At 31.3% G+C, this 21,968-nt stretch overlaps 1 protein-coding gene across 2 annotated transcripts in view; it reads right to left on the bottom strand.

Annotated features, from left to right (window-relative positions):
* Positions 1-21,968, bottom strand: part of LOC123015027 (titin-like) — a 65,016-nt gene that overhangs the window by 4,232 nt on the left and 38,816 nt on the right. For both annotated transcript variants that reach the window (XM_044414440.1, XM_044414441.1), the window contains exons 12-24: positions 21,658-21,927; positions 18,739-19,118; positions 18,437-18,687; positions 18,210-18,379; positions 17,873-18,156; positions 17,593-17,822; positions 16,648-16,780; positions 9,167-9,335; positions 9,073-9,115; positions 8,734-9,023; positions 7,621-8,682; positions 7,040-7,206; positions 4,990-5,373 (exon numbers count right to left, since the gene is read on the bottom strand). In XM_044414440.1, the coding sequence (XP_044270375.1) occupies positions 4,990-5,373; positions 7,040-7,206; positions 7,621-8,682; positions 8,734-9,023; positions 9,073-9,115; positions 9,167-9,335; positions 16,648-16,780; positions 17,593-17,822; positions 17,873-18,156; positions 18,210-18,379; positions 18,437-18,687; positions 18,739-19,118; positions 21,658-21,927 (3,833 nt within the window). The remainder of the gene's footprint in view (positions 1-4,989; positions 5,374-7,039; positions 7,207-7,620; positions 8,683-8,733; positions 9,024-9,072; positions 9,116-9,166; positions 9,336-16,647; positions 16,781-17,592; positions 17,823-17,872; positions 18,157-18,209; positions 18,380-18,436; positions 18,688-18,738; positions 19,119-21,657; positions 21,928-21,968) is intronic.

The raw sequence follows: 21,968 nt of genomic DNA, 5'->3' as shown, positions 1-21,968 counted from the left end.
ACTTTATTCTATCAAAAATTAGTCAGATAAGGTTTATGTATTCATTTATATAGTGTGTATATATTCTTTATGAATAATATTTGTACATTACATTGCAGTAATTGTTCATTATCGCAATTTAAATCAAATATTAAGTCATAAATGGAACAAGAAGGTCCTCAATTAAAAAAAAAAACGAATGAAGTACTTATTGTTGATAAAACAGTTAGAAATTTTCATTTGGTTATCAATACCAAAGTCTAAACAGTTATAAATAAACATAAGCAAACATCAACTGTAGTGTTAATCCAATTGTTAGTGTTATTAGCATTGCAATGAATACCAAAAAGAAATACAATGAACCGTTGTACGAGAAAAAATGGTACCAATATTTCGATATATTAACATATTCCTTTTTTTGCACTTTTTCATTACATTTATATTAACCTTTTTTTTGTGATTTGTGATGAAAATTAGCCAATAAATCCGCATACTCCAAAAAATTTAAAAAACTTCTTCTAAAGCAAAATTTTACGCCTTAAATAGATTAACTCCAGTGCCCTCGTCCTCCTTATTAAGGTACACAATTTACAATATTTGATATCACTAATAGATTCAACGACAACAAATGACTACAAATGTAAACTTTTTAGATCTTATGTCCACTGGTTACTGAGATAATTGAAAAAAAGACCTTGTGCCTGCCATCCTCAAGGAGCTTTAGCTCCCTCAAGAAGCATTTCCGGATATAAGATCAAATAAACTTTTTTTCTTATTTTCACCCAAGGAACCACACTCCAAATTTTTTCAACGTTTTTTTCCCTGTGTTTGATATAATTGAGCTTTAGATACTATTTTCCAATTTGTATCTCGGAATTTGCTTAGCCCAGTGTTGATTAATAACTTTTTTATAGATACTTAAATCAAATTTTCTTCTCCATTTTCAAAAATTAAATTAAAATGTTTCCAAATAATTATTTAGTCATCAGTATAGTCCGCTCTGCATTTTTCTCAAAATTTACAGAACACGAGATTCTCTAAACATTATTGAGAAGAGCATTCAACACACATAAACGAACATGACACACATGTGTTTTCTTTTTGTTTATTTTGAAATATCATTGTAACGACCTTTCTTAGACGGATGTTAAGGAAGTGTGTCAGCAATAAAAATCGCCTAAATCCGGTAAGTACAGCTGGGAATTTAGATAATAATAAATTATATTTACATAATTTCCAACTCTGGTAAAAGCAAAAAGAATCAGTTTTATTTGTAGTATCTATGTCATTAAATTTAATTATAAATGAAATGCAGATTTATGTCGTTATATTTATATTTTTATTAATACTTGATGCACTTGAATGACAAGCCAGAAGCCACATTGTTTAAAAAGTTAAACACTTGTAATTGTAAATAAAGTTCATACTTTGAGCAATGACATTTCAACTTAAATTTCTTTTTTATATCTAAAGTGTTATTTGCATGAACCGGTACAAATATAAATTATTTAAAGTCATACGGTGAGTCATGTTGCGTACTTGAGTAGCATTCTTACATAAAAACTTGGCTTCATCACAACACTGACGTAAAAACATTGTTATTAACTTATTAATATGTGGAGCGCATTTTGATCAAACTTGCAATCATTCAATCTGCTTTTGCGTTGTTTCTAACAATTCCAATTAGTCCAAATCTGGCTTTAAGCACCTTGACATTGTCGCAGTATTTAACACTTGTACACGCACCTTGTGTAAAAATTAATAACAACAAGATTACAACACACTATTTTTGCAAACGAAATGTGAAAGTTGCACACAATAAGTTTGATCGATTCGTTAAAATTATGTTATCGCAATTTCGAATCAAATTTTTGAAATGTTAATACCAAATCGGGCGTGGTGAATGGAGAAAAATGCATTTTTTTCATAAAAACCTATTATCTGGTTATCTGCTTATAAATCGGTCAATTTGCATTATGACTTGATTCCATTAATTAATGGAAAACACATATCTGTGCCACTTTTACGTTTAAAATCGGGTAAATCCATTAGTCACTCCTAATTACATCCATAAAAAATACAAAATACTTGTACCCACGTGTATGGTCAATTTTTGTTAAACCGTATAATGATTGTGGAATTTGGTGGGTTCCCATTAGTCACGATAATGAACACGTAGACAAGTAGGTTTACGACAAGGGGTAATAAACTTTTTCATGTAAATGGATGCTGATGATATCTGTGCCTGCCCACATAAACGTATTATGTTTTACATTTAAAATTCTTGTAAACGTCAAATACCTTTTGGTTGCAAATTGTTAATTTGTAAATACGCTTCAGGAACGTAGGTATAGTACTGCATTTTATAGAATGAATAGATTCTAATTTTCATCAAAATAAAGTGATGCAAATAAACAATCAACTTTTGTTGTTGCACGATAGTCAAGGATTTAGAAACATGAACCTTTCACTGTAGCCTTAAAACAATAATTAGATCAAATCTAAAGGCACCCAGCCAAACAAGATAAAAAATATTCAATTAATAAAAAACACGTCAATGTTTTATTTATACGAAAACTTTAGCAATTAAAAGTAAATAAAAGATATTCCTTTTAAAAATGGGTTCCGCTACTTAAATATAAAATAACGGTAATTACAGTGAGCTCTATTATCCTAAAAAATAAGAAATTTGAACTGGTTATCATCTCATTGTTTCAACAGTATAAAATAAAAATACCTTTCTACAATTTTCTTTATAATAACCTCTAATTACTATACCAACAGTACTAAATTCGTGTAATTACAAATCAAAGAAATCTGAAGCTTCTTCAAAATCTTATACAAAATGTAGTGAATTTTTACTACATATTTAAATTGGGAACTGTACGTATTCGTAAATTGGTTGCATTGGTGTTGATAGTGCATAGGTAAAGTGTTTCCTGATTTACTTTATACACTAATAAATAAAACAATAACAAATCTTATTTATCCCTTAGTATTTATTTAGCAACGAAAATTGTTAATATCAAAAAAGAAACGTTTTAACGATAAATTTTAGAAAAAAAAACCTTTTGAATTACTTACCTAATTTAAAAAAAAAAATGTAATAATTGCCAACAAAGCAAAAACTTTTGTCACTGGTAATTGGGTGCTATAGCGATTTAATATTAAAAACAAAAAAATATTTTGTACACTTTATAGAATTTACGTTTATCCGAGTATTTTTGGTTTTAATTACTATATCATTTTTTAAGTTGGTGAATATTTACTATTTTATTTTTTCTAGTTTATTGACAAAAAACTTCGCTTCTTATTATACATATAAATAAACTTTTTTAAGATTTTATGAGCTAATAGCAGCATTAGCATTTACTAATATTTATATTAAGTCTAATTTCTGTAAAATCATATACTCGTAAGTAGTAGCTAAATAATTCAAGGTCTATTTTAAAAAATGTATCATCATTTTTGATCGAAATGTATTTACGATTTTTCAGCAAAAAAATAGACATCTACTCTTCATTATAAACCGACTTAAATTTAATAATTAATAATGTATATTTAATTACTAAACTACCTACATATTATATTAAGTAAAATTTTAATCGGTATTGGATTTTGAAACATCGCGTAGCTATAAAAGGCAAAAAAAACGACCGAAAGTAGTTACACAAATAATCTTTATTAATAGCCATAATCGTGTAATAATTGTGATATGTTTTTTGTAAATATGTACTCATAAATCCATATCTTGATATTTACTAAACGTTAAAAAGAAAGAAATATTTTAAGGTAATAGGAGTAGTAATTATTCACTGTAATTAATCGTAATGTGCGTCTGATAAGTGATAATAAGCTCTCATTTGTTTTACTTGTGTATAAATTAGCTAAATTAATTAGTGAGTATCGGTTTGACAAGCAATATATTTTAAATAGTAACCATTTGTTACTACGTTACAACAACAAGAAATGTTAGTTCGATAAACAAGGAACAACAAAAGTTGATTCAAACTTTGTAGGATAATTTTATAATAGTTTAAATATTTAACCTATTAATGTTTTCTTAACATAATAATACACGTATTGGATTATTTGTCTTGTTAGGAGTACATAGAGAATATCAAAATTTTGATTGAGTTTAATTTTCCTTTTAAAATTTAAACGTAAATCCTTTTACTGAGGTAGTTAGTAGTAGTTACTTACTCCTAGACTATAATTACATTACATAAAATAAGTATACCAAATGAAGATATTTTAGTAAATTGTTGTCACAAGAAAAATAAACAAAAAATATTTAAATACCCCAACAATGAATAAGAAAATAAATCAATTCTGATTACTTTTCATAATTTTAAAACAGACTTCATTAGTCATCATAAAGTTAAATAAAGGTTCATGGCAAATAATTATCTCAACAGTTTAATTGGCAATAAATGATCAATTTGGCCCACTCAGAGGTATCCACATGTTTATCTCGTTTCGGTAGTTAATAAATTTAATTAAACAAAACCAAATTCGCGGATTCAATAATTTATCTCAATTGCAATAAAATCTGTAAAAATACTCGACATGCAAACAATTATTAGACGAAACAAGCATAAAAGGTTTATTATTAAATATAGGAAAAATAAAATTTAAAAGCTAAAACGTGTAAGATAAATTTGTATAACGCAATCTATTTGTTCTTGAAATTGACTCAAATATTTAGTTATTTGAGACCCTGAAAACAAAGTTGATTTTCTAGAAGCTTCAGGAATCCAGCAAAAACTGTATCAGTTGCAATAAAAATTCTTTGAATCTCTTAAACAGTTCAAAAAAGTGGAGTTTTTATAATAGTAGCAGACTGCACGTTCTCTTTCCTTTTGTATTTCAACATTTTTGTCCTCGCCTTTTTTATAGTTAGTGAAGAAGCCGTGCACATGGCAACTTTCTTGACCTTTTGATTAAAAAAATTGCTGAAGCAGCAAACATGCAACAAAGTAAACTCTGTACTGAAGGTATGTTTCTTACCGCTTTCGTCCATCGGACCGTAGGTTCCGGATGACCCATATAAGTGGCCTTGAGCAGCACCCTATCACCTACTAGTGCTGTGGTGTCTTGAGGCTTCCTCAGGAGCATCGCAGGTTCGTCGATTTTAGACACCACCATCACATCACTCTTAACTCCCGAAGACACTCCGTTCAACGCCTCCATGGAGGCTGCACTAGCACTGCTACCCTCAAGCACAACGAAGCTATCCAAGTCCGGCACGACTGTCAGTTGAGTGCTACAAGTGATGGCTTCTGCGCTAGTCGCCGACTTCGACTGCTTCGTAGCCGTGCACTTTACCTCACCAACATCGAGATGTGTCACTCCGGTAATGTGGAGAATGTCGACGTCACCATCTTCCTCTACCTATAATCACCAGTAGGTAAACATAGGGACGAAAACGTGATCTATCTTGCTCGCGGAGGTCGTTGCATGCGAGCAGGTGTGCACCGACTAAATAAAATGGTTTTTTAGTAATTTTCAAGGATATTAATTATCCGAAATTGCGAAAAGATGTGACGACGCCTGATTTTATTGAAGCTGTCAGTCAATAATTATTATGAAAAATAAACTGGAACCTGTTGAACAGGGATGCTTCCCAGATAGTTATTTCACTTCTTCTTTTACAAATTTATCACGGACTGCGAAGATATGAATATTCATGTCTTCGGTACTTTTCCGGAACAAAATCAGAAAGGATGTGCAATGCTACATTTCCTTATTTGCTTTAGTTTAATTGAAATGGACAAGTAGCAGAATATGGAAGAAATTGGGTTTATTATTGTAGTGACTTAGTTAGGTGGATCAATAATAAAGTTTTCAATGTTCTGGTGTGGTTATCACTTCAACGTGATGTTATAAAATATACAATATTTTGATGTCTAACATTCTTTACAGCGTTAAAAAAGATTTATAAGAGTGATAACAGGTTAACTTTAAAACAATTTTGTTATTTATTAATTTGAAATAGATAAATACAGTTTTGTAACTAATTATCTAAAAGTTTTAATAAAATATGAGTGATGTAAAACCTCAAATCACTTTTATATCACAAAATCATTTCTTTCAATTCTGATTTCGCTGCAAAAAACTTTATATTATTAATTCATATTTTGAAAAAACATTACGCAAATTTCGATTATTTTATTTATTTACATACCCCATTTATTAAAATGAAAAATAAGATACACCAAGGAAAAAATATAAATTATTATTAAATTGAGTAGTGGAAATTAATATAAAGTCGTGAAATTAAAATGGTTTGCGTCTTAAAAAGGGGATTTACCTATTTTTGCCAAGTTGCTTGTAAAACAAAATACCAATTAAAAAAATTATTCTTTTATTTTCACTTTTCACGATTTCGTTCTAGATTTTTTACTTTTTACAAAGTAGATACCGACTAAATTTATTATTTCAATGCAATTACCGGTCTCTTATTTCAAATCACGGAAATAATCAGCAAAAATCTGAAAAAAGTAGATTTTCTGTTGGTTGCATAATTTACACCGTTTTCTCGCAAACAAATTGTTTTAAATAACAAATCATAGTTGATTTTACTACAACACTCACTCTTATCAGATGCATATAATTTATTGCATTTTCAAACGGATCAGACTTGACACAAAAATAAATTTGAAAAGAACAACATCTGTTATAACATATGAAAATATTGTATACCAAATTTTAAGTTATTAAAAATTTTGATTGTTTTGAGCACAGACTTTTATTATTTTAAATGACATTCACGAAATATTACAAAATTTTTCAAATATCACAGTGCAAGGCCTATTGCATGAAAAGACACGTTTTACTACATTAAATTTAAATATTTAAAACTTTGCATAACAATAAAATAATAAAAACAGTTTGCGTGGTGGAATTTATTTTTATTATATTAAAAACAAAGAACCCAAATGTAAACATGTCAATTGCACTCGGACTTCGAATAAATAAATTTTCTTTTATAATAAAACGAAATATTTTTTTTTTAAAAAACGAAGTGTAAAAGAATGCAGTGAAATTTGAAACTTACCTGGAATCTGCTGCCTACAGTTACAGGAACTCCGGCAACTTCCCATGAGATTTTCGGCTTGTCTGCGTCCGCATTCTTCACTTTGACACAAAAACTGACAGTTTTTCCTGACGTTGTGATCACCGGCGATGGGAACTTTACAAAGTCGAACGATTTACCGCACTTTTCTGTAACATAGATACATGCATTTCACTAATTAAGATGTTCAATTAAAGCGGCTACCTAAATAATAAACGTACAAAATATTGCGATAAGGTAGGCAAGTAAATCAATTTGTCTGCCCTCTTTTCACTGGCAGTGGCAATATTCGAAGGCAATTGCAGTTCTTCAACTGGCGCCTATAGAACGGTGGGCGCGACCGTGTTATTTTATAACTTCACGACTGCACGAAGAGAAGGTTAACGTTTGCTGTTGTTTTTATCTGGGCAGTATCTGCTTGTAACAATTTATTCAGAAAATTTATGGAGCAAATGCGAAAGAGAAAACGGCACTTAAACGGTCATTAAGACACAATAATGTCTTCCATAAAGAACACTTAATGAAATTCTACTTTATCATCACAATTGTCCTTTAATATTTACCATGAACGACCAGCTGACATTTCGCAGATGCTTCTCCAAACAAATTATAGACTTCACATGTGTAGCAGCCCGAGTCTTGTGATTTCGCATCGTTCACTGCTAAGACAACAAACTCGTCTTCACAACTTTGGCGGAATTGGGCGCAATCCGGTAACACACATCCGTCCTTCATCCAAACAACATCAAACGGCTGTCTTCCGGTAACCTCTAATCGCAACGTCACCGGATTTCCTTCGGTAACATTGAGCGACTTTAGCAGCGGATTAGTAATCCTTGGCGCCAGTTCTTCTTTCATTATCTTCAACTCGACAATAGATTCCACTGAATTTTCACCATTTGTCGCAACACACTTATACGACCCTTGATCCCCAAACGTCGCTTCTTTGACAACCAAACAGGCAACCCCCTTATCATGGTAAACTTCAAACTTGGCCGAATCCGCAATAGGCACCCCATCTTTGTACCATTTCAAGAAAGGCGTAGGTACTGAACGAATGTCGTAGAAAAGTCGAGCAGTACTCCCATACCTCACTGAACTACCCCCAAAACCCCTTCCGTACGAATCGTGGGGTTTAGGTGACAGACTTCGAGCTCGAAGGCCTCTGGCAGAAGCAAAACGATGCGAAATTACTTCCAGTCTTGCTGAAGCTTCAATCCTTCCAACGTCGTTCTCCAAGACAACTTTGTACATGCCGGAATCGTGTGGAGTGATTTCCCGAATTTCTAAAATCCTCAAATCGTCTACTTCCGTTATAGTGATCCTCGAAGATGAAGAGAGGGGAGAACCGTCTTTTGACCAGGTTACCCAAGGGTCGGGGTGGCCGGCTACGGCACACTGGAATCGGACAGTTTCGCCCTCTTCAGCTACACGATTGTGGGGAATTGCGTAGAATTTTGGGGGCGCAGCTCTGATGCGATACCCTCGACTGGTTACAGGGGGGTAGGCAAGGGAACGAGGAAGTGGAGAAACACTTCGTGAAGCTCTAGCGGTCGTAGAATTGACGGTTAAGTTTGAGGGTTGTCTTAGTTGTTGTTTGAGAAGATTTTCCTTTTCTTCAGGCACTGTAAATATAAAAGTTTAATAATTGTGTCAAAAAAAAGAAAGTTTCTTACAGTCCACTAATAGACAAGCAGAAGTGAAGACTTTCCCCAAGTCGTTGTACGCCACGCAAGTATATTCGCCTTCATCCTCGGGATAGACTTGTTTGATAGACAAAGTGGCAGTTTCGCCGTCAAATTCAGCGTTAAAATCTTCTCCTAAATGAATTAATTTGCCTTCTTTTTCCCACCTTACATCAAAAGGTGGATTTCCTCCAAGTTTGCATTCTAAAGCAACACTATCACCATCACAGCATCTCAAATCTTTGAGTTCTTGTACAATTGATGGTATAGTTTGGATGTTGCTGAAAATGACAATTTGATTTTTAATCACTAAAAAAGAGAGTTTCATACCTGATTTTTTTGCCATTCTCCATTTTGCTCAATTCTGAATTATCTAGAAGAAAGAAATTTTTACAAACTCTTTCGAATTCATCCAAATCCCTACCTTTGACTTTGATTTGTAAGGAAATGATGGCTTTAGCATCCCCGTAACAATTCTTGGCATAAACTGTGTAAGTTCCGGTGAAATCTAACTTAGCATTAGGTATTTCGAGTCGATATTCAGGACCGTCACCAATACGAAGAAAATGAGATGCATCTTTATAATAATCAGGCTGGAAATAAAATTTAATAGAATTGAAACATCAAATTTTACGGTAACGATTCGAAGACGGATTTCCATAATAACGGAAAACTTTCGCATTTGAGCAATGAGATCAATGGTGTACGTAAATGCAATAAATGTTTAACAAGGTCGGACAAATAGCGTAGAAAGAAACATTATTTCATTTTACAATCCGTTTTATATCGCTAATAATTATGGCATTTTGATCGTTGTTTATAGAAACTTATAAATTAATTGGCGATAATTTATTATGTCTGGGTTGCGAACATTTTTATTTAGTTTCCTTTTTTGTGTATGTTTATTTTATAGATATGATCTTGATGAAAAGACATGGTAATTTTGGGTAAACTGAGTTTGCACAGATTACCAAATATGTGGAAAACGCGTCATGGTGCTCTCATAAATGTAGCGAGTTGCAAAGAACTTATACATTTTATGATTTCGGCAATAAAAATAAAGTAAACCGTAAATGTTTCATTGAGTGGCGTTTTAAAAATTCTTCTACGACGTCACCATTAGTATAATTTTATGGCCTTTGACGTAAATGAGTAAATTAATAAGCTGTATGAATGCCAAGTGAGTGATTGTAGTGAATGATTTGAATGATTTTTACCACACTTTTCCTAATTTCCTATTGCAAATAAACACAATGCTAAATCGGTATTGATACCTAATTTCAATTTGGTCAAAATACGAATAGATATGAGTTGATGTAGAAATTTTTATATAATCGTATTTTAATAGAAGTTAATAATGTTTTCCAAGATATTTTTAGCCATTGATTACGTCAACATAATTATAATTGAATTTGGATTTAATGATGAAAATTTTGTGCTATGAATTATTAATAATCCCTGTTATTAGTATTTTTTGAATAACCTACACTCAAAGATTTAAAGTACAATTACATATTATGTCTATTGAATTGTCTAAGTTGTTTTTGTAAATTTAAAATTATTTGAATCAAGTTTTCCGAAATAGAAATAGGATCTTGTAGTTTTTTTCAGAAGAATTTGTGTGTTCAAAATTTTTTGACTGATATCTTATCACTTGTATTGGTTACAAACGAATATTTTTTAACTAAACTATTACCTCTTTTTAGAAAATTATTTGGATAAAATAATGTCAAAATGTGTTTTTATTCAAGTGATTATTTTTAGAAGAAACTTCTTCAAACGGAAAAGTTCTGTTTATGCATTTTTTCGAGCATCGTTTTACTCCCTAGATAAGATACTAGCAACATGGAAAAAATGTTAAAAAAATTCTATCTAAGAATTTCGAAATTAGGAAGGTTTAAATTTTGCTCTTTAACTATTTATTTCTCAAGGAAAAATACATTTACATTTGTTTTGCTACAGGCTATTATAGAAGGGAAAACAAAGAAGCTATATCCTGAATTGTAACTATGTTTAACGTTATTTGTGGCTTTTATTAGCAAAGTTTCTGAACCTTTACCGAATAATTATAAAAAAAAAAAACATATAAGATCGTCGGTAACAATAAATAGACAAAAAATTAAATATGAAAATATAAATGTCAAAATTCTTTTACAGACAGAATTTTTTAAGCATTTTTTGGCATGTTTCTGGTATCTTATTTTCTTTAACAGATATAATTTTTTAAACATTTTTTCCACGTTCCTGGTACCTGGTATCTTATCTTACTTGGCATTTTTCTTTGGGGTGCGAATTTGAACTACTCTGTATAATATACTGTTTCATTCTTTGTACCTAGTTAAATTTTATACTGTAATTAGTTGTAGTCGTCAAAAGGGGTGTTCCCAACTTAAGCAATTCATTTTGAATTAAGTCACTTTCTAATGCGTATGAGGGTACTCCCCATGATACCAACATGAGATTGTGAAATTATTTTATAAAACGCAATGTTAATTTTTTCTGCCACCTATCTAACGCCCCTTAGAAAATAATTCGCTGCGATTGCGCCGGTGTCGGTGGTTCTTTTTCCATATTTATGAGGCAAAGATTGTGCGCGGTCCCGCTGAAGGCGTTTTTATAGCCACTTATTTATTGCACCGATAATTAATTTTGCTATTTAAATTGGCGTTTTGCATAATAATACTATAATAAATGTTAAACCCTACTGTGCTCGAAAGAGAGAGAGCGAAATTTATTGATGCGATAAACAAGGACAGAAAAATTGTGCTATTGAATCATCCACAGGGTTTAACGCTTCGAAACACCGGCATTAATAAATTTTTGTGAAATGCAACGAAACAAAGTGGTCGCCACGTCCGTAATTATGAAAATATCAGCGTTTCAGAGCTTTATTTAAACTTATGGCAGGTAAATATTGGAGAAACTTAGTGATCGTGATCAAGCGGATGCTATTAATATTATACCCGTATGTCGGTTTTTATTTCACCTGTAAAAATTGTACGTGTGGATAAAGATAGAAAGATTCTATGTGATAGTACCGCTAAGATAAACGATTTTACAGCTGGTTTGGATTATTGCAATAGAATGAGACGTGGCGCTCGTTTTCAACGGCCGTCATGAAGGTCGAACGCAATTCTCGAGCTGCCCATTTAAACTTTAAAGGTATTTTTGAACAAACTTTACAAAAACACCTTTCACACTTTCAACCAACCACTAATTGGGATGTCACATGTCCCACAAGTAATTGTCAAACTTTCCAAACAACACTGACCCAGGTTAACGCATTTTTGTTGTTTGTTTATGGAACCTACGTATTTCTTGTTATGCCCACATATCCTTGCTGTAGGAGAATCCTACAACTCTGACTCACGACGGCCTTGCAGGATTTATCACTGATCTTGTTTTTATTGTGGCTATTTTTATAAATCTTCGTGGCCAGACATTTTATTAATTTATGATTCGTCATTTGTCATTAATGTTATTATTACTACCCACATAGCTAATGCAACAAAACGATGATTTGTTATTCTGCTCCCAAGGAGCAATAAAAAATTCATTTAAATAAAAGTTGAAGTTGGCACGACTTGTATTTTGCAATCATCCATATGATCTATGATGTTTGCATAATGTAACATTTCTTTTACTGTAATATTTAACAGAACAAAAGCGAACATTTCAGTTCTATTTTTAGTAATTGCAAAAATTTAGACATTGCAAAATAACCACTGAAAGTAGAACAATAAATGGCACCAAGTACGAAAATTCAGCTACATTGTACCTATGTTTAATCTGAAATTTATCGTGCCATTTACAGGTCTAAATTGTTGTAATTTCACACTATAAAATTACCATAAACCATCAAATTCTCGACCATAAATTAATCCCCATGTTATTACCCATCGTTTGGGTTGACAATTATATCGAAAGTTTGCTCATGAAAAAATTGACAAACAAGAGAACAAGACATGTGTAAAAAGTGGTTGCACAGAGTATCCATTAAATTGGCAAGATGACAACACTGTTACAAGTATTTTTATTGGTCAATGCGTCGGTTAAGTCCTGATTTTATGGCTACAATTTCATTCCTAAAAATCACTTTAAATCTGTCAAGTAAATATTCCATTGTCGGTACGATTGCTTGGACCGCAATTATCTTTTTTTGGAAATTAAGTCAGTTACTTTCAGTGTTCACATTGTGCTGGTTTTTTATTTTTTATAGAAAATTGCAAAATTGAAGATAATATATTCTCGGGAAAACATTTAGTGGCCCAATTCTTAACCGGCTTTAATTGTCGATAAAATATTTATCTGTGGAAGAAAAGCATCTTTGATAGCGATCTCTATAGTGTCTGCTAGTTTTTGTAAACTGGTTCTTATAATACATAATTACTTAATTTAAAAGTAGTACACCTTCTAACACTCGCTTGAAACTATAATTAGTTTACACTTTAAAGTGCTGTTATAATATAGTTTAATATGTCCCTAAAATTTGCACCCCTTAAAATCTCCGGTTTCGTCCAAGTTTGGAAATGCTGAAATAGGTCAATTTTAACTTAAAAGGAGAGCAAATTTTATCTTAGTTTTAACGTTAATTGTGCATCCCTGTAGCGCCCAAAGCTACACCCCTTGAAAAAAATTAAATTTAAGAGAGGTCAAGCTACACATCATTTTAAAGCTGCTTTCCGGAATACTCTCGTTCAAATTATGAACAAGTTAATATTGGTAAAATTATCATTTTTTCACAGTTTCTAATTGATTTCATAAATTATTATTGTATTGTCGTAACTAAGTTAAAAATAAAAACCTGTAATTTTTTAAATGGTTCATAGTCTTTTTAAAAAATAATTCTTGAAAAAAATATGAATGCATAGACAATAAAAACATCTTCAAAATAATGTATCACTCGACCCCTCTTGCAATTTAAATTTTTTGAAGAGGTGGTTTTAGACCATAGAGGGATGCAGAAAGAATTTTGAAACTAAAACAAAATTTAAGTTAAAATTGATCTGTTTCACCATTTTTTCCAAATTTGGACAAATTGGAGATTTTAAGAGGTGCAAATTTTAGTTGGGACAGCCTGGATTTTATTCTGTTAGCGTAGGTATTTGATATTATTAACGTTTCAAAAATTAATGGCATTCTTATTTGACAACAATAAATTTAATTAATCCGGTAGGCACTATATTTGGTGCTTATAATAAAAAAGAGCTCCACGAGAGTGCGTATATTTCACTTATTTTAGTAGCAAGGAACTGATATCGATATCTCACTAATCAGTAAGTACAATACATATTATTATTAATAGAATGCAAAAAGTAGAGAATACATCTTTAACTGTATTATTGGTCATAAACACTTTTTTATATTATTAATTTATTATCTATACCTGTAAGCGTACGAACTTCCATTTTACGATTCACTAAAACAAAATAAAAGAGAATTTCCGTGCAATATATTATTTATATCATTAATTCAATTATTTGTTAATTATTAATGCAATTAAAAGAGCTAATTTTATCACTATTTACTAATGTTTCAATATTAATTAACCAACTTAATAGTATTAAACACGTACATGAGAACATAAACTTCGAATTCAGTATTTTAGTACATACTTAGTTTATAAAATTATATAGATACACCTAAATACCTATTTCAAAACAGCTTTTGGTAACAATAGGATTACAAAACAAATGAAAGTATTACTACAAATTAATAATTCTAAAGATATTCAATCATTGCATCGTTAAAAAATTAGTTAATAATATTGATATGTCAACACAAAGAGAATTAATGTTTTTATCTAGATTCTCATTCGCCATAAAGCTTTCATTGTAAGCAATACTGCATTGTTACAACAAATATTCTTGAATAATTTTACAACGACTGAACATTTAAAGTGGTAAATGTTCTTTATCTGTGACTTATTTAATTTAAAAATCTCCAGGAACAAGTTAAATAATACTAATTGGTCGGTACACAGAAAACATACATATCATAGAGTATAGAGACTACGTCTTAAAATGTGTCAAACGCCATAGTCCTAAAATATAAGGTAATATACCCACTGACACTGAAACTGCTACATGAGAACATTCGTTTGCAGACTATGATTTGTATCAAATTTCCAAACTTAGAAATCATAAATTTTGAGAGTTCCCTAAATAATCTAACTGATACACTGTTAAAAAACTTTGTTTTTCAAGGTTTTATCAGCAGAATTTACCTACATTTATACGCATGTACAGCGTAAAACAGAAATAAATACAAAAACCTTTTTTTTCAATGCCTAGAATAAAAATCACAATTAAAAAAAAATAAAATGCATATAGTCTCGTCAGCGGTGAGTAATATTTTTTAAATTTTAATTTAATAATAGATAAACTATTAAAAAGTAACAAGTAAAACATAGAAAAACCTAATCAACTTTTAAGATTTTCTGAAGGGGAAAGTCTGCAATGACATTTATCAAAAATCTGCTACAGCGTTGTCCATTTTTTGTACTATTTTAATTTTAATTTAGGATATAGTTTAAAAATCAGGCAGCGAAAAAATACAAGCATATCTTCGATCCTTTTGAATCACCGCACCGGGTGTATAAAAGGATATGTGTTGTATTTTTAGTGGCACCAAGTATATGTAGGTGAACTGTACCTATAAGGCAAAATGTGGAGACAAATTTACGATTTAAAAACCTTTACCGTAAAAGAACAAATCGTAAATAATTTTAAAGTGAAGAAGAGTCCATTAGTGCTAAATATTGCCCATTAAACATGGTTTTTAATGTGTGTGAAATCATTTTAATTTTATGAATCATAAAAGAAAAGAACAACATCGGTTAACATCAAGTTAGAATCGTTGAGTGCATCTTTTCTTGATCGGAATGATACCGGTAAGTACTATATAAGGTCAGGACTTGGCATAACTCTATCGTATTGTATTTATATCAGTGTTTTGTACTTCTCCAAAGCCTTTGGTTCTTACGTGACTTGTAAGTAAATAATACGTAAACTGAATTGATTCTTTGTTGAGTTGAAAGGAATTGTGTTGGCAGCAATAGAAATCGTATTACTATTAATAAGATGATAATAGGTTAGGCTCGGTTCTTTAGTAGTCTACAGGTGACATAAATTATTAGGTGTATGAGCTTTAATAAATTAACATATAATAAGCAAACGAATATATCGGAATTGTCTTCTATTATAGATATGATTTACTTGGATTGATTTATTATCTCACATCCAGTGGCGTATCAATATTTTTTAGACTCCTATGTAGGTAGTAATCTTTCAGTCTTTTGAATATTGTATTTTCCGGGAAAGTTCTGATCAATAGTTTGCTACCTGATAAAGAAAATGTTGGTTGAACTACATAGTTTTTTCTATGTTTTAGTTGTAGTTTCTTTTAGTTCTAGTCAAATGTTTTGTTAAGATGCCACCAGATGGCTCATCATTCTAAAGTAAGATGTTTGTTCTTTGTGTATTTTTTTATTTTGTCTCTCGATTAAACGTCAACTAAATAATGAGTCATGTCAAGCCTTATTGTGTAAACTGCATTTCAGACATATATGGAAATTCATGTCCGTACTCATAATGATGAAATATTGGAATTACTGCATTCCAGCATATAACACAACGCACTTATCATTGATAATTTTTTAAGATCCTTAATTAATTTATCAATAATAAAGTGACTAAATTATCTAAATCTATGTTTAAAAAATTGATAAATTTAAATACGCTTCTTATAGTAGCAACATCAAAGAGATAAGGTTGTTAGTACGACTATTTGTCAAGTGTTCAGGCACCGTGAGCTTAATAACGTATATTATTTATTTCGCTGTGGGACAATAAAATATTTTCACTTTATGTAATAGATACTTATCAGTGTGAAATATGAGCTTACCTTCAAGAAGTCCCTGAGCCATACGACTTCGGGTTTGGGATCACCAATGACTTCGCATAAAATCACGATGTTATCGCCTTCATAAGCCTCCGAGGATCTAGGTTTCTTCAAAAATTTGGGCTCCTTTGAGTACCTGTAAACACTCAACAGTTGAAATATATTTACTTACTACACCTGTCATCAAATTTTACCGTCATTTTAAACCGTAGTTTTAAACTGTTTACAAACTTGGAACCAATCCAGTGTTTTGATATAAATTTTAATAGATACCGCTTTATTAAAAATGGGGTGATTGTTAAATCTAGAGTAACCAGATTCAGAAACTTTGTGCAATAGCAACATACAACATACTCAATGGCAATCAAAAATGAAATCATATAAATTGTATAACTACAATTATTTTTTTAACAAAAATGTGACAGTTTAAGAAAAAAGTAAACAAAAAATATTTTAGCCAAAATTTTGCTACAATTTTATTAAAATGGTAATAGCATACGAGTAAATTGATTCTATTAAGATAAATATTTAATAGAAGTTTGAAAATTTTAATAAGTTACAGAAAAATAGTAGGGAAACGGAAAACAATTTCTGCATATTAATTGAAAGTCTGTTTGCTTGTCCTTTTGATGTTTGTTATTTTTCAGTATGTTCGATTGGTCCTGAGTAATTATTAGGTGTTATATATTATGTATACTAATGCCCTCAAATGTTTCATTGTTTTATTTTTTTTTAGCTTTGAGTTGGATTATCGTTTTTGCTCAACTTGCAATAGAAATTCTAAGCATATCTTTATGTGATAAGAAATGATCAAAGACGCGTGAAGAATATGATTAAAAGGAGTGGTTTCAGTTCACCTTCATTACTTCATTTGCTTTTAATTCATTCCAGAACATTTCTTTAGCCTTAGATTTAATAAAATGTATTTATTTTCCCATAAGAACTTACGGAACGTCTTTTCCTAGAGGAGGTATTTTTGCCACAGCAGCATCAGCATCTACATCTGCTGTAACTTCCACAACTTCAACAGTAGCGCTACTTTCGGCTTGTCCAACTTCATTGGCGGCAACGCAAGTGTAAACACCTGCATCTCTCTTATTTATCGAGGTAACAGTGAGTGCCACTCTTCCATCGTATGATAGAGTCATTATAGACTTCCTCGAAGGTCTCAAACGAACCTGAAAGTCAGCATTGTAATCATTTATTTCAAATTACCTCATTTAATTACCCCGTTTTTGTACCAGTTGACTCCTACTGCCGGGTAGGCTTGAACTTTACCGGTTAAACGCAATTCTTTCCCTTCTTTTATTTCACTAGTTGATGGTTCCAGCTGGTTTTGGAACTGTGGAGAAATATAAGCGCGAATACCTTTGTCTACCACTAAATTGCATCTGCATGAAACCGATCCGTGGTTATTGCGAGCCACTGCACAGTAAATTCCTGAATCTTCCAAGACTGTTTTGGCAATTTCGAGTGTGTGGAAATGGTCTTCGGACGAGAATTGGAAACGCGCTAGAATCATTTGAGTTATTTTTACTTTAATTTTGATCCGATGGTGAAAATACCGTCTTGTTTTATTTCTACGTCATCTTTGTACCATTTTATTCTTGGTTCTGGACAGCCAGCGATTTGGCAAGTGAGACGCACTGGATATGAAACTTGCACTCTTCGATCTCTCAACCTCATGGTAAATTGTGGAGGCAAAGAAGTGACCTTATCATAATCATTTATTCTCCTGTAAAGATCATATTTTTCGCATCCCGGTTTTCTAATTTTATACTTCAGCACTTACAATTTCAAATTTTTATCAGCCGATAAAATTTTTGGATCACTAACAGTAAAAACTCTCGCAAATGTTGAAACCCTGCCAGCTTTATTTGTAGCTTCACACATAAATCTCCCTTCATCATTTTCATTAATCCGACTTATCGACAATGTACAAATTCCGTTCTTGTATCCGATTTGGTATCTCTCATCATCCTCGGGGAATACCTCGCTGGCATCCCGGAACCACCGTATTACCAGCGACGGATCTTCCCTGACCTGAATATTTTCTTATAAAATTAAAATTTTATAAATAAGTGAACCACTCACTTCGCATTCCAGTGAAACGTCTGAACCCAATAAAACTTTCAATTGGCCGGGTAAAATTCTTATAAATTCGGGTAAGTTTACTGTTCTTCCAATTACGATTGAGCCACTTTGGACGCTCTCTCCCCATCCATACCTGTTTCTGGGTGTTATTCGGAATTGGTATTCACCGTCGGGTTTTAAATTGAACGCATCGAAGCTATTGAGTGGAGAAACTCCGAGGTCGGTCCATCTTGCCTCTTCACCGCCCCGAAGCCAAGCTTCAATTTTGTACGCTATTACGGGGGCTGCTCCTCGGTGTTCCGGTTTGCCCCAGGAAAGCGAGATCCAGTTGCGGCCGGTGTCAACAACCACGGGTTCACCAGTGATAGGGCCTGGAACGTCTACAAACGAAAATTTTTGGTACAAATAAAAATTTAATATAATTGAAAAATTGTGATGATTTCACTATACACATTAATGGTTGAGCTCTGATTCCTTTATTTATTATTAATAGCTGAGCAAATATGGAAGTAGGTTGATAGGTTTATTTGTATTGTTATTTTAATGGAGTTATAATAATGTGTAATCTAGACCAACAATTTCTTCCAAGAAACTATAAAAGCCATAAAAATGCAAATTTTTACTTTTTTTGTTAGATGTTTGAACTTTTTGAGATAAGCGCAGTTCTCTTATTTTTAATTCTTTGTATTCTATTTTGTATTCTCTTAATCTTAATTTATTTAATGAACTATAAATAGTGTTGTTGCTAATCTAAACTCAACTTTATTTTTTAGATAAGGAATATGTATTTCAGAAATATTTTGATTAAATATTTAATTGTCAAACTAACTCTTTTAGTTATAAAAGGTAGAAAGAAACAACATTTAAGTCTTCAGGGGTTTGAAATAAACAAATTAATAGTTTTCTTTTTTAAAAAAAACCGTTTATGTGTGTTTTTAACAACATTAAAAGATATTTAATAAATAATTTTGAAAAATAATTAGTGAAATAGGTTTTCCATTAATATAATAACCATATTATGTTATTAGAAGTAAAACTGATATTTTATGTGGCAAAGATGAACGTTTATTTCACCGAACGTAGTGAGGCAAATAAGTCAACTGAGCCACATGAACTCACTTTTACTTCGAATAGCATATACTATTTTATCCGCAGACGTATTCAGATTGAGAGTAAGGAGCAACACCAACATAGTAAAATGTTATTATAAAAGTAGAAACGCTTAAGCGCAAAAAAATTTTACTCATTGACTGAAAGATAAAACTTTTACTTCTGACATTCAGTTATAATGGTAATCACTTTTTTGACGTTTGCGGATAAAAACATGTTTTGTTGTGATTAATCAAATAAAATATAGGAAATGTTTCCAAAAAATAATATACCAACACAATTTTAATTTACAATAATTCAATAATTTTACTTTTATTTTTAATATAAATGTTATTTGTAATATGAGCAGGTGGAGCTTAAATAGCTAGTTATCGACGAATTTCTGAATTTATTTGTAGAACTATAATAAAACAGGTAATTATTAAAAAAATCAAGTATTAAATGATATTAACAATTAACAAAAAACAAATTAACAATCAACTAATAAAAATTTAAAAATATTATTTATTAAATAAAACACAACTGAACCGAGAAAAAGAAACGGTTTGTATGTATTTTTGATATTAATTCTAATTTAGTAATCAAATCAATATCTTTTTTCTAAAAATTGTCAAAAATATACCTACAAGACATTTATATTTTAACTCGACACATTTTATAAACTATACTCCTAATTCGAGTAAATATACAATTAAAATAATAAATAATATTTTTACACCTTATAGCAAATGATTTATGATACTGCAGTTGATCCTAAATGCCATGTTTTGATATTTCAATTTAGCAACGATGACCTTATTTTTATTTTGGGAATGTTCTAAACTTTAAGTGAAATAAATTCGAGATTTTATCAAAAGGCAGGTAATAAATCAATCAATAGTAAACAGCTATTATTTAAGCGAGTGTTTGATTAATGATTGGAATAAAAGCTTTATAACTGTAACAATTTGGCAATTTCGTTTTAATACAAAGTAGAAATTACAAGACAGGTGCGATTAAGTGACAAGTACAATGTTTGTGGTGCTAATTATTACTAAACAAATAAAAATGTGCATGTAAATTGCAATGTTGTTTCACTAATTAGTCAAAAACAGTACCATTTATTATAATTCTAAATGTACTTTTTTTTTAGTAAAAAATATAGGCTATAATAATAAACATGACAGTGATTAAAACCATATCCATATATTCTCTTTTTTATGTTGCTGGAGTAGGCGTATGTGTATATAATTTTAATATAATCCTTACTTGGCCTAAAATTAGCAAAATATCTGTCATGGTGAATTAATTCAATGTGGTGTCGAAGATTAATGGATCAGTTAGTATGATAATTGGAAAGCAAGTGCATTTCAATGACACTCATTTCACATGTTTAGAGAGAGTTTAATTTGAACCATTATGTAACTGTGCAAATTTCAGCGTGAGTTTATTTTCGAATCTGGTTGTTTATTTACATTCACTGCAATATTTTCATTTTGAAATAAAATCATTCAAAGCAACCAAACTCCATACCTTGATACTCGACTAAATAATTGAGAAATTCTGAAATGAGACAGTCTCTCCCGCTCCATTTTTTTCTTAACGTAGTTAAAGAAAGCTCCTCAGGAGGAGAATCTTTGTCGCACCAATCGATAACTCGCATGTTTGTTACTTTAACTTATCGTGGAAATGTATGCAATGCTAGGCAAGAGCTTATTAGTAAACTGTTTAAATTTAGCTTGTAGGCGGCGAGATTTTTGGCATTTGCTTGATTTCGTTGAGGAAAGTTGGAGAAATGCGCGCGGTTTAACAATGAAAACGCTCACTCACCAGTGAAGTATTTTCTCTCCTGGAAGCTTGGAATATCGGTGAGGATTGATTGAGTTGTTTCCTTGGTTGGGGTCACAGATCGCGCCCTGTGTCGCAAACGAACAGTGAAAAAGGCTCTGTCAGTGCCAAAACGATTCCTAGCCAAAATGCAATAAGTACCGACGTCGTCCTCGGTAGCCCTTTTCAGGGTTAGTCTATTGTAATCGTCGGATGTTTCCCTGTAAGTCCTATGGGTCGTTGTTATGTCGTGCAACCCTTTCATCCAAACAACTTAAATATGAAAACAAATTAGTGGAAAAAAAACTTTTATA

This window comes from Tribolium madens, unplaced genomic scaffold (genome assembly GCF_015345945.1).
Source record: "Tribolium madens isolate multiple individuals breed KSU strain unplaced genomic scaffold, Tmad_KSU_1.1 Scaffold_97;HRSCAF=244;Tcas5.2_LG3a, whole genome shotgun sequence".
Lineage (NCBI taxonomy): Eukaryota > Metazoa > Arthropoda > Insecta > Coleoptera > Tenebrionidae > Tribolium > Tribolium madens.
This window is presented reverse-complemented; position numbering and strand designations above follow the sequence as displayed.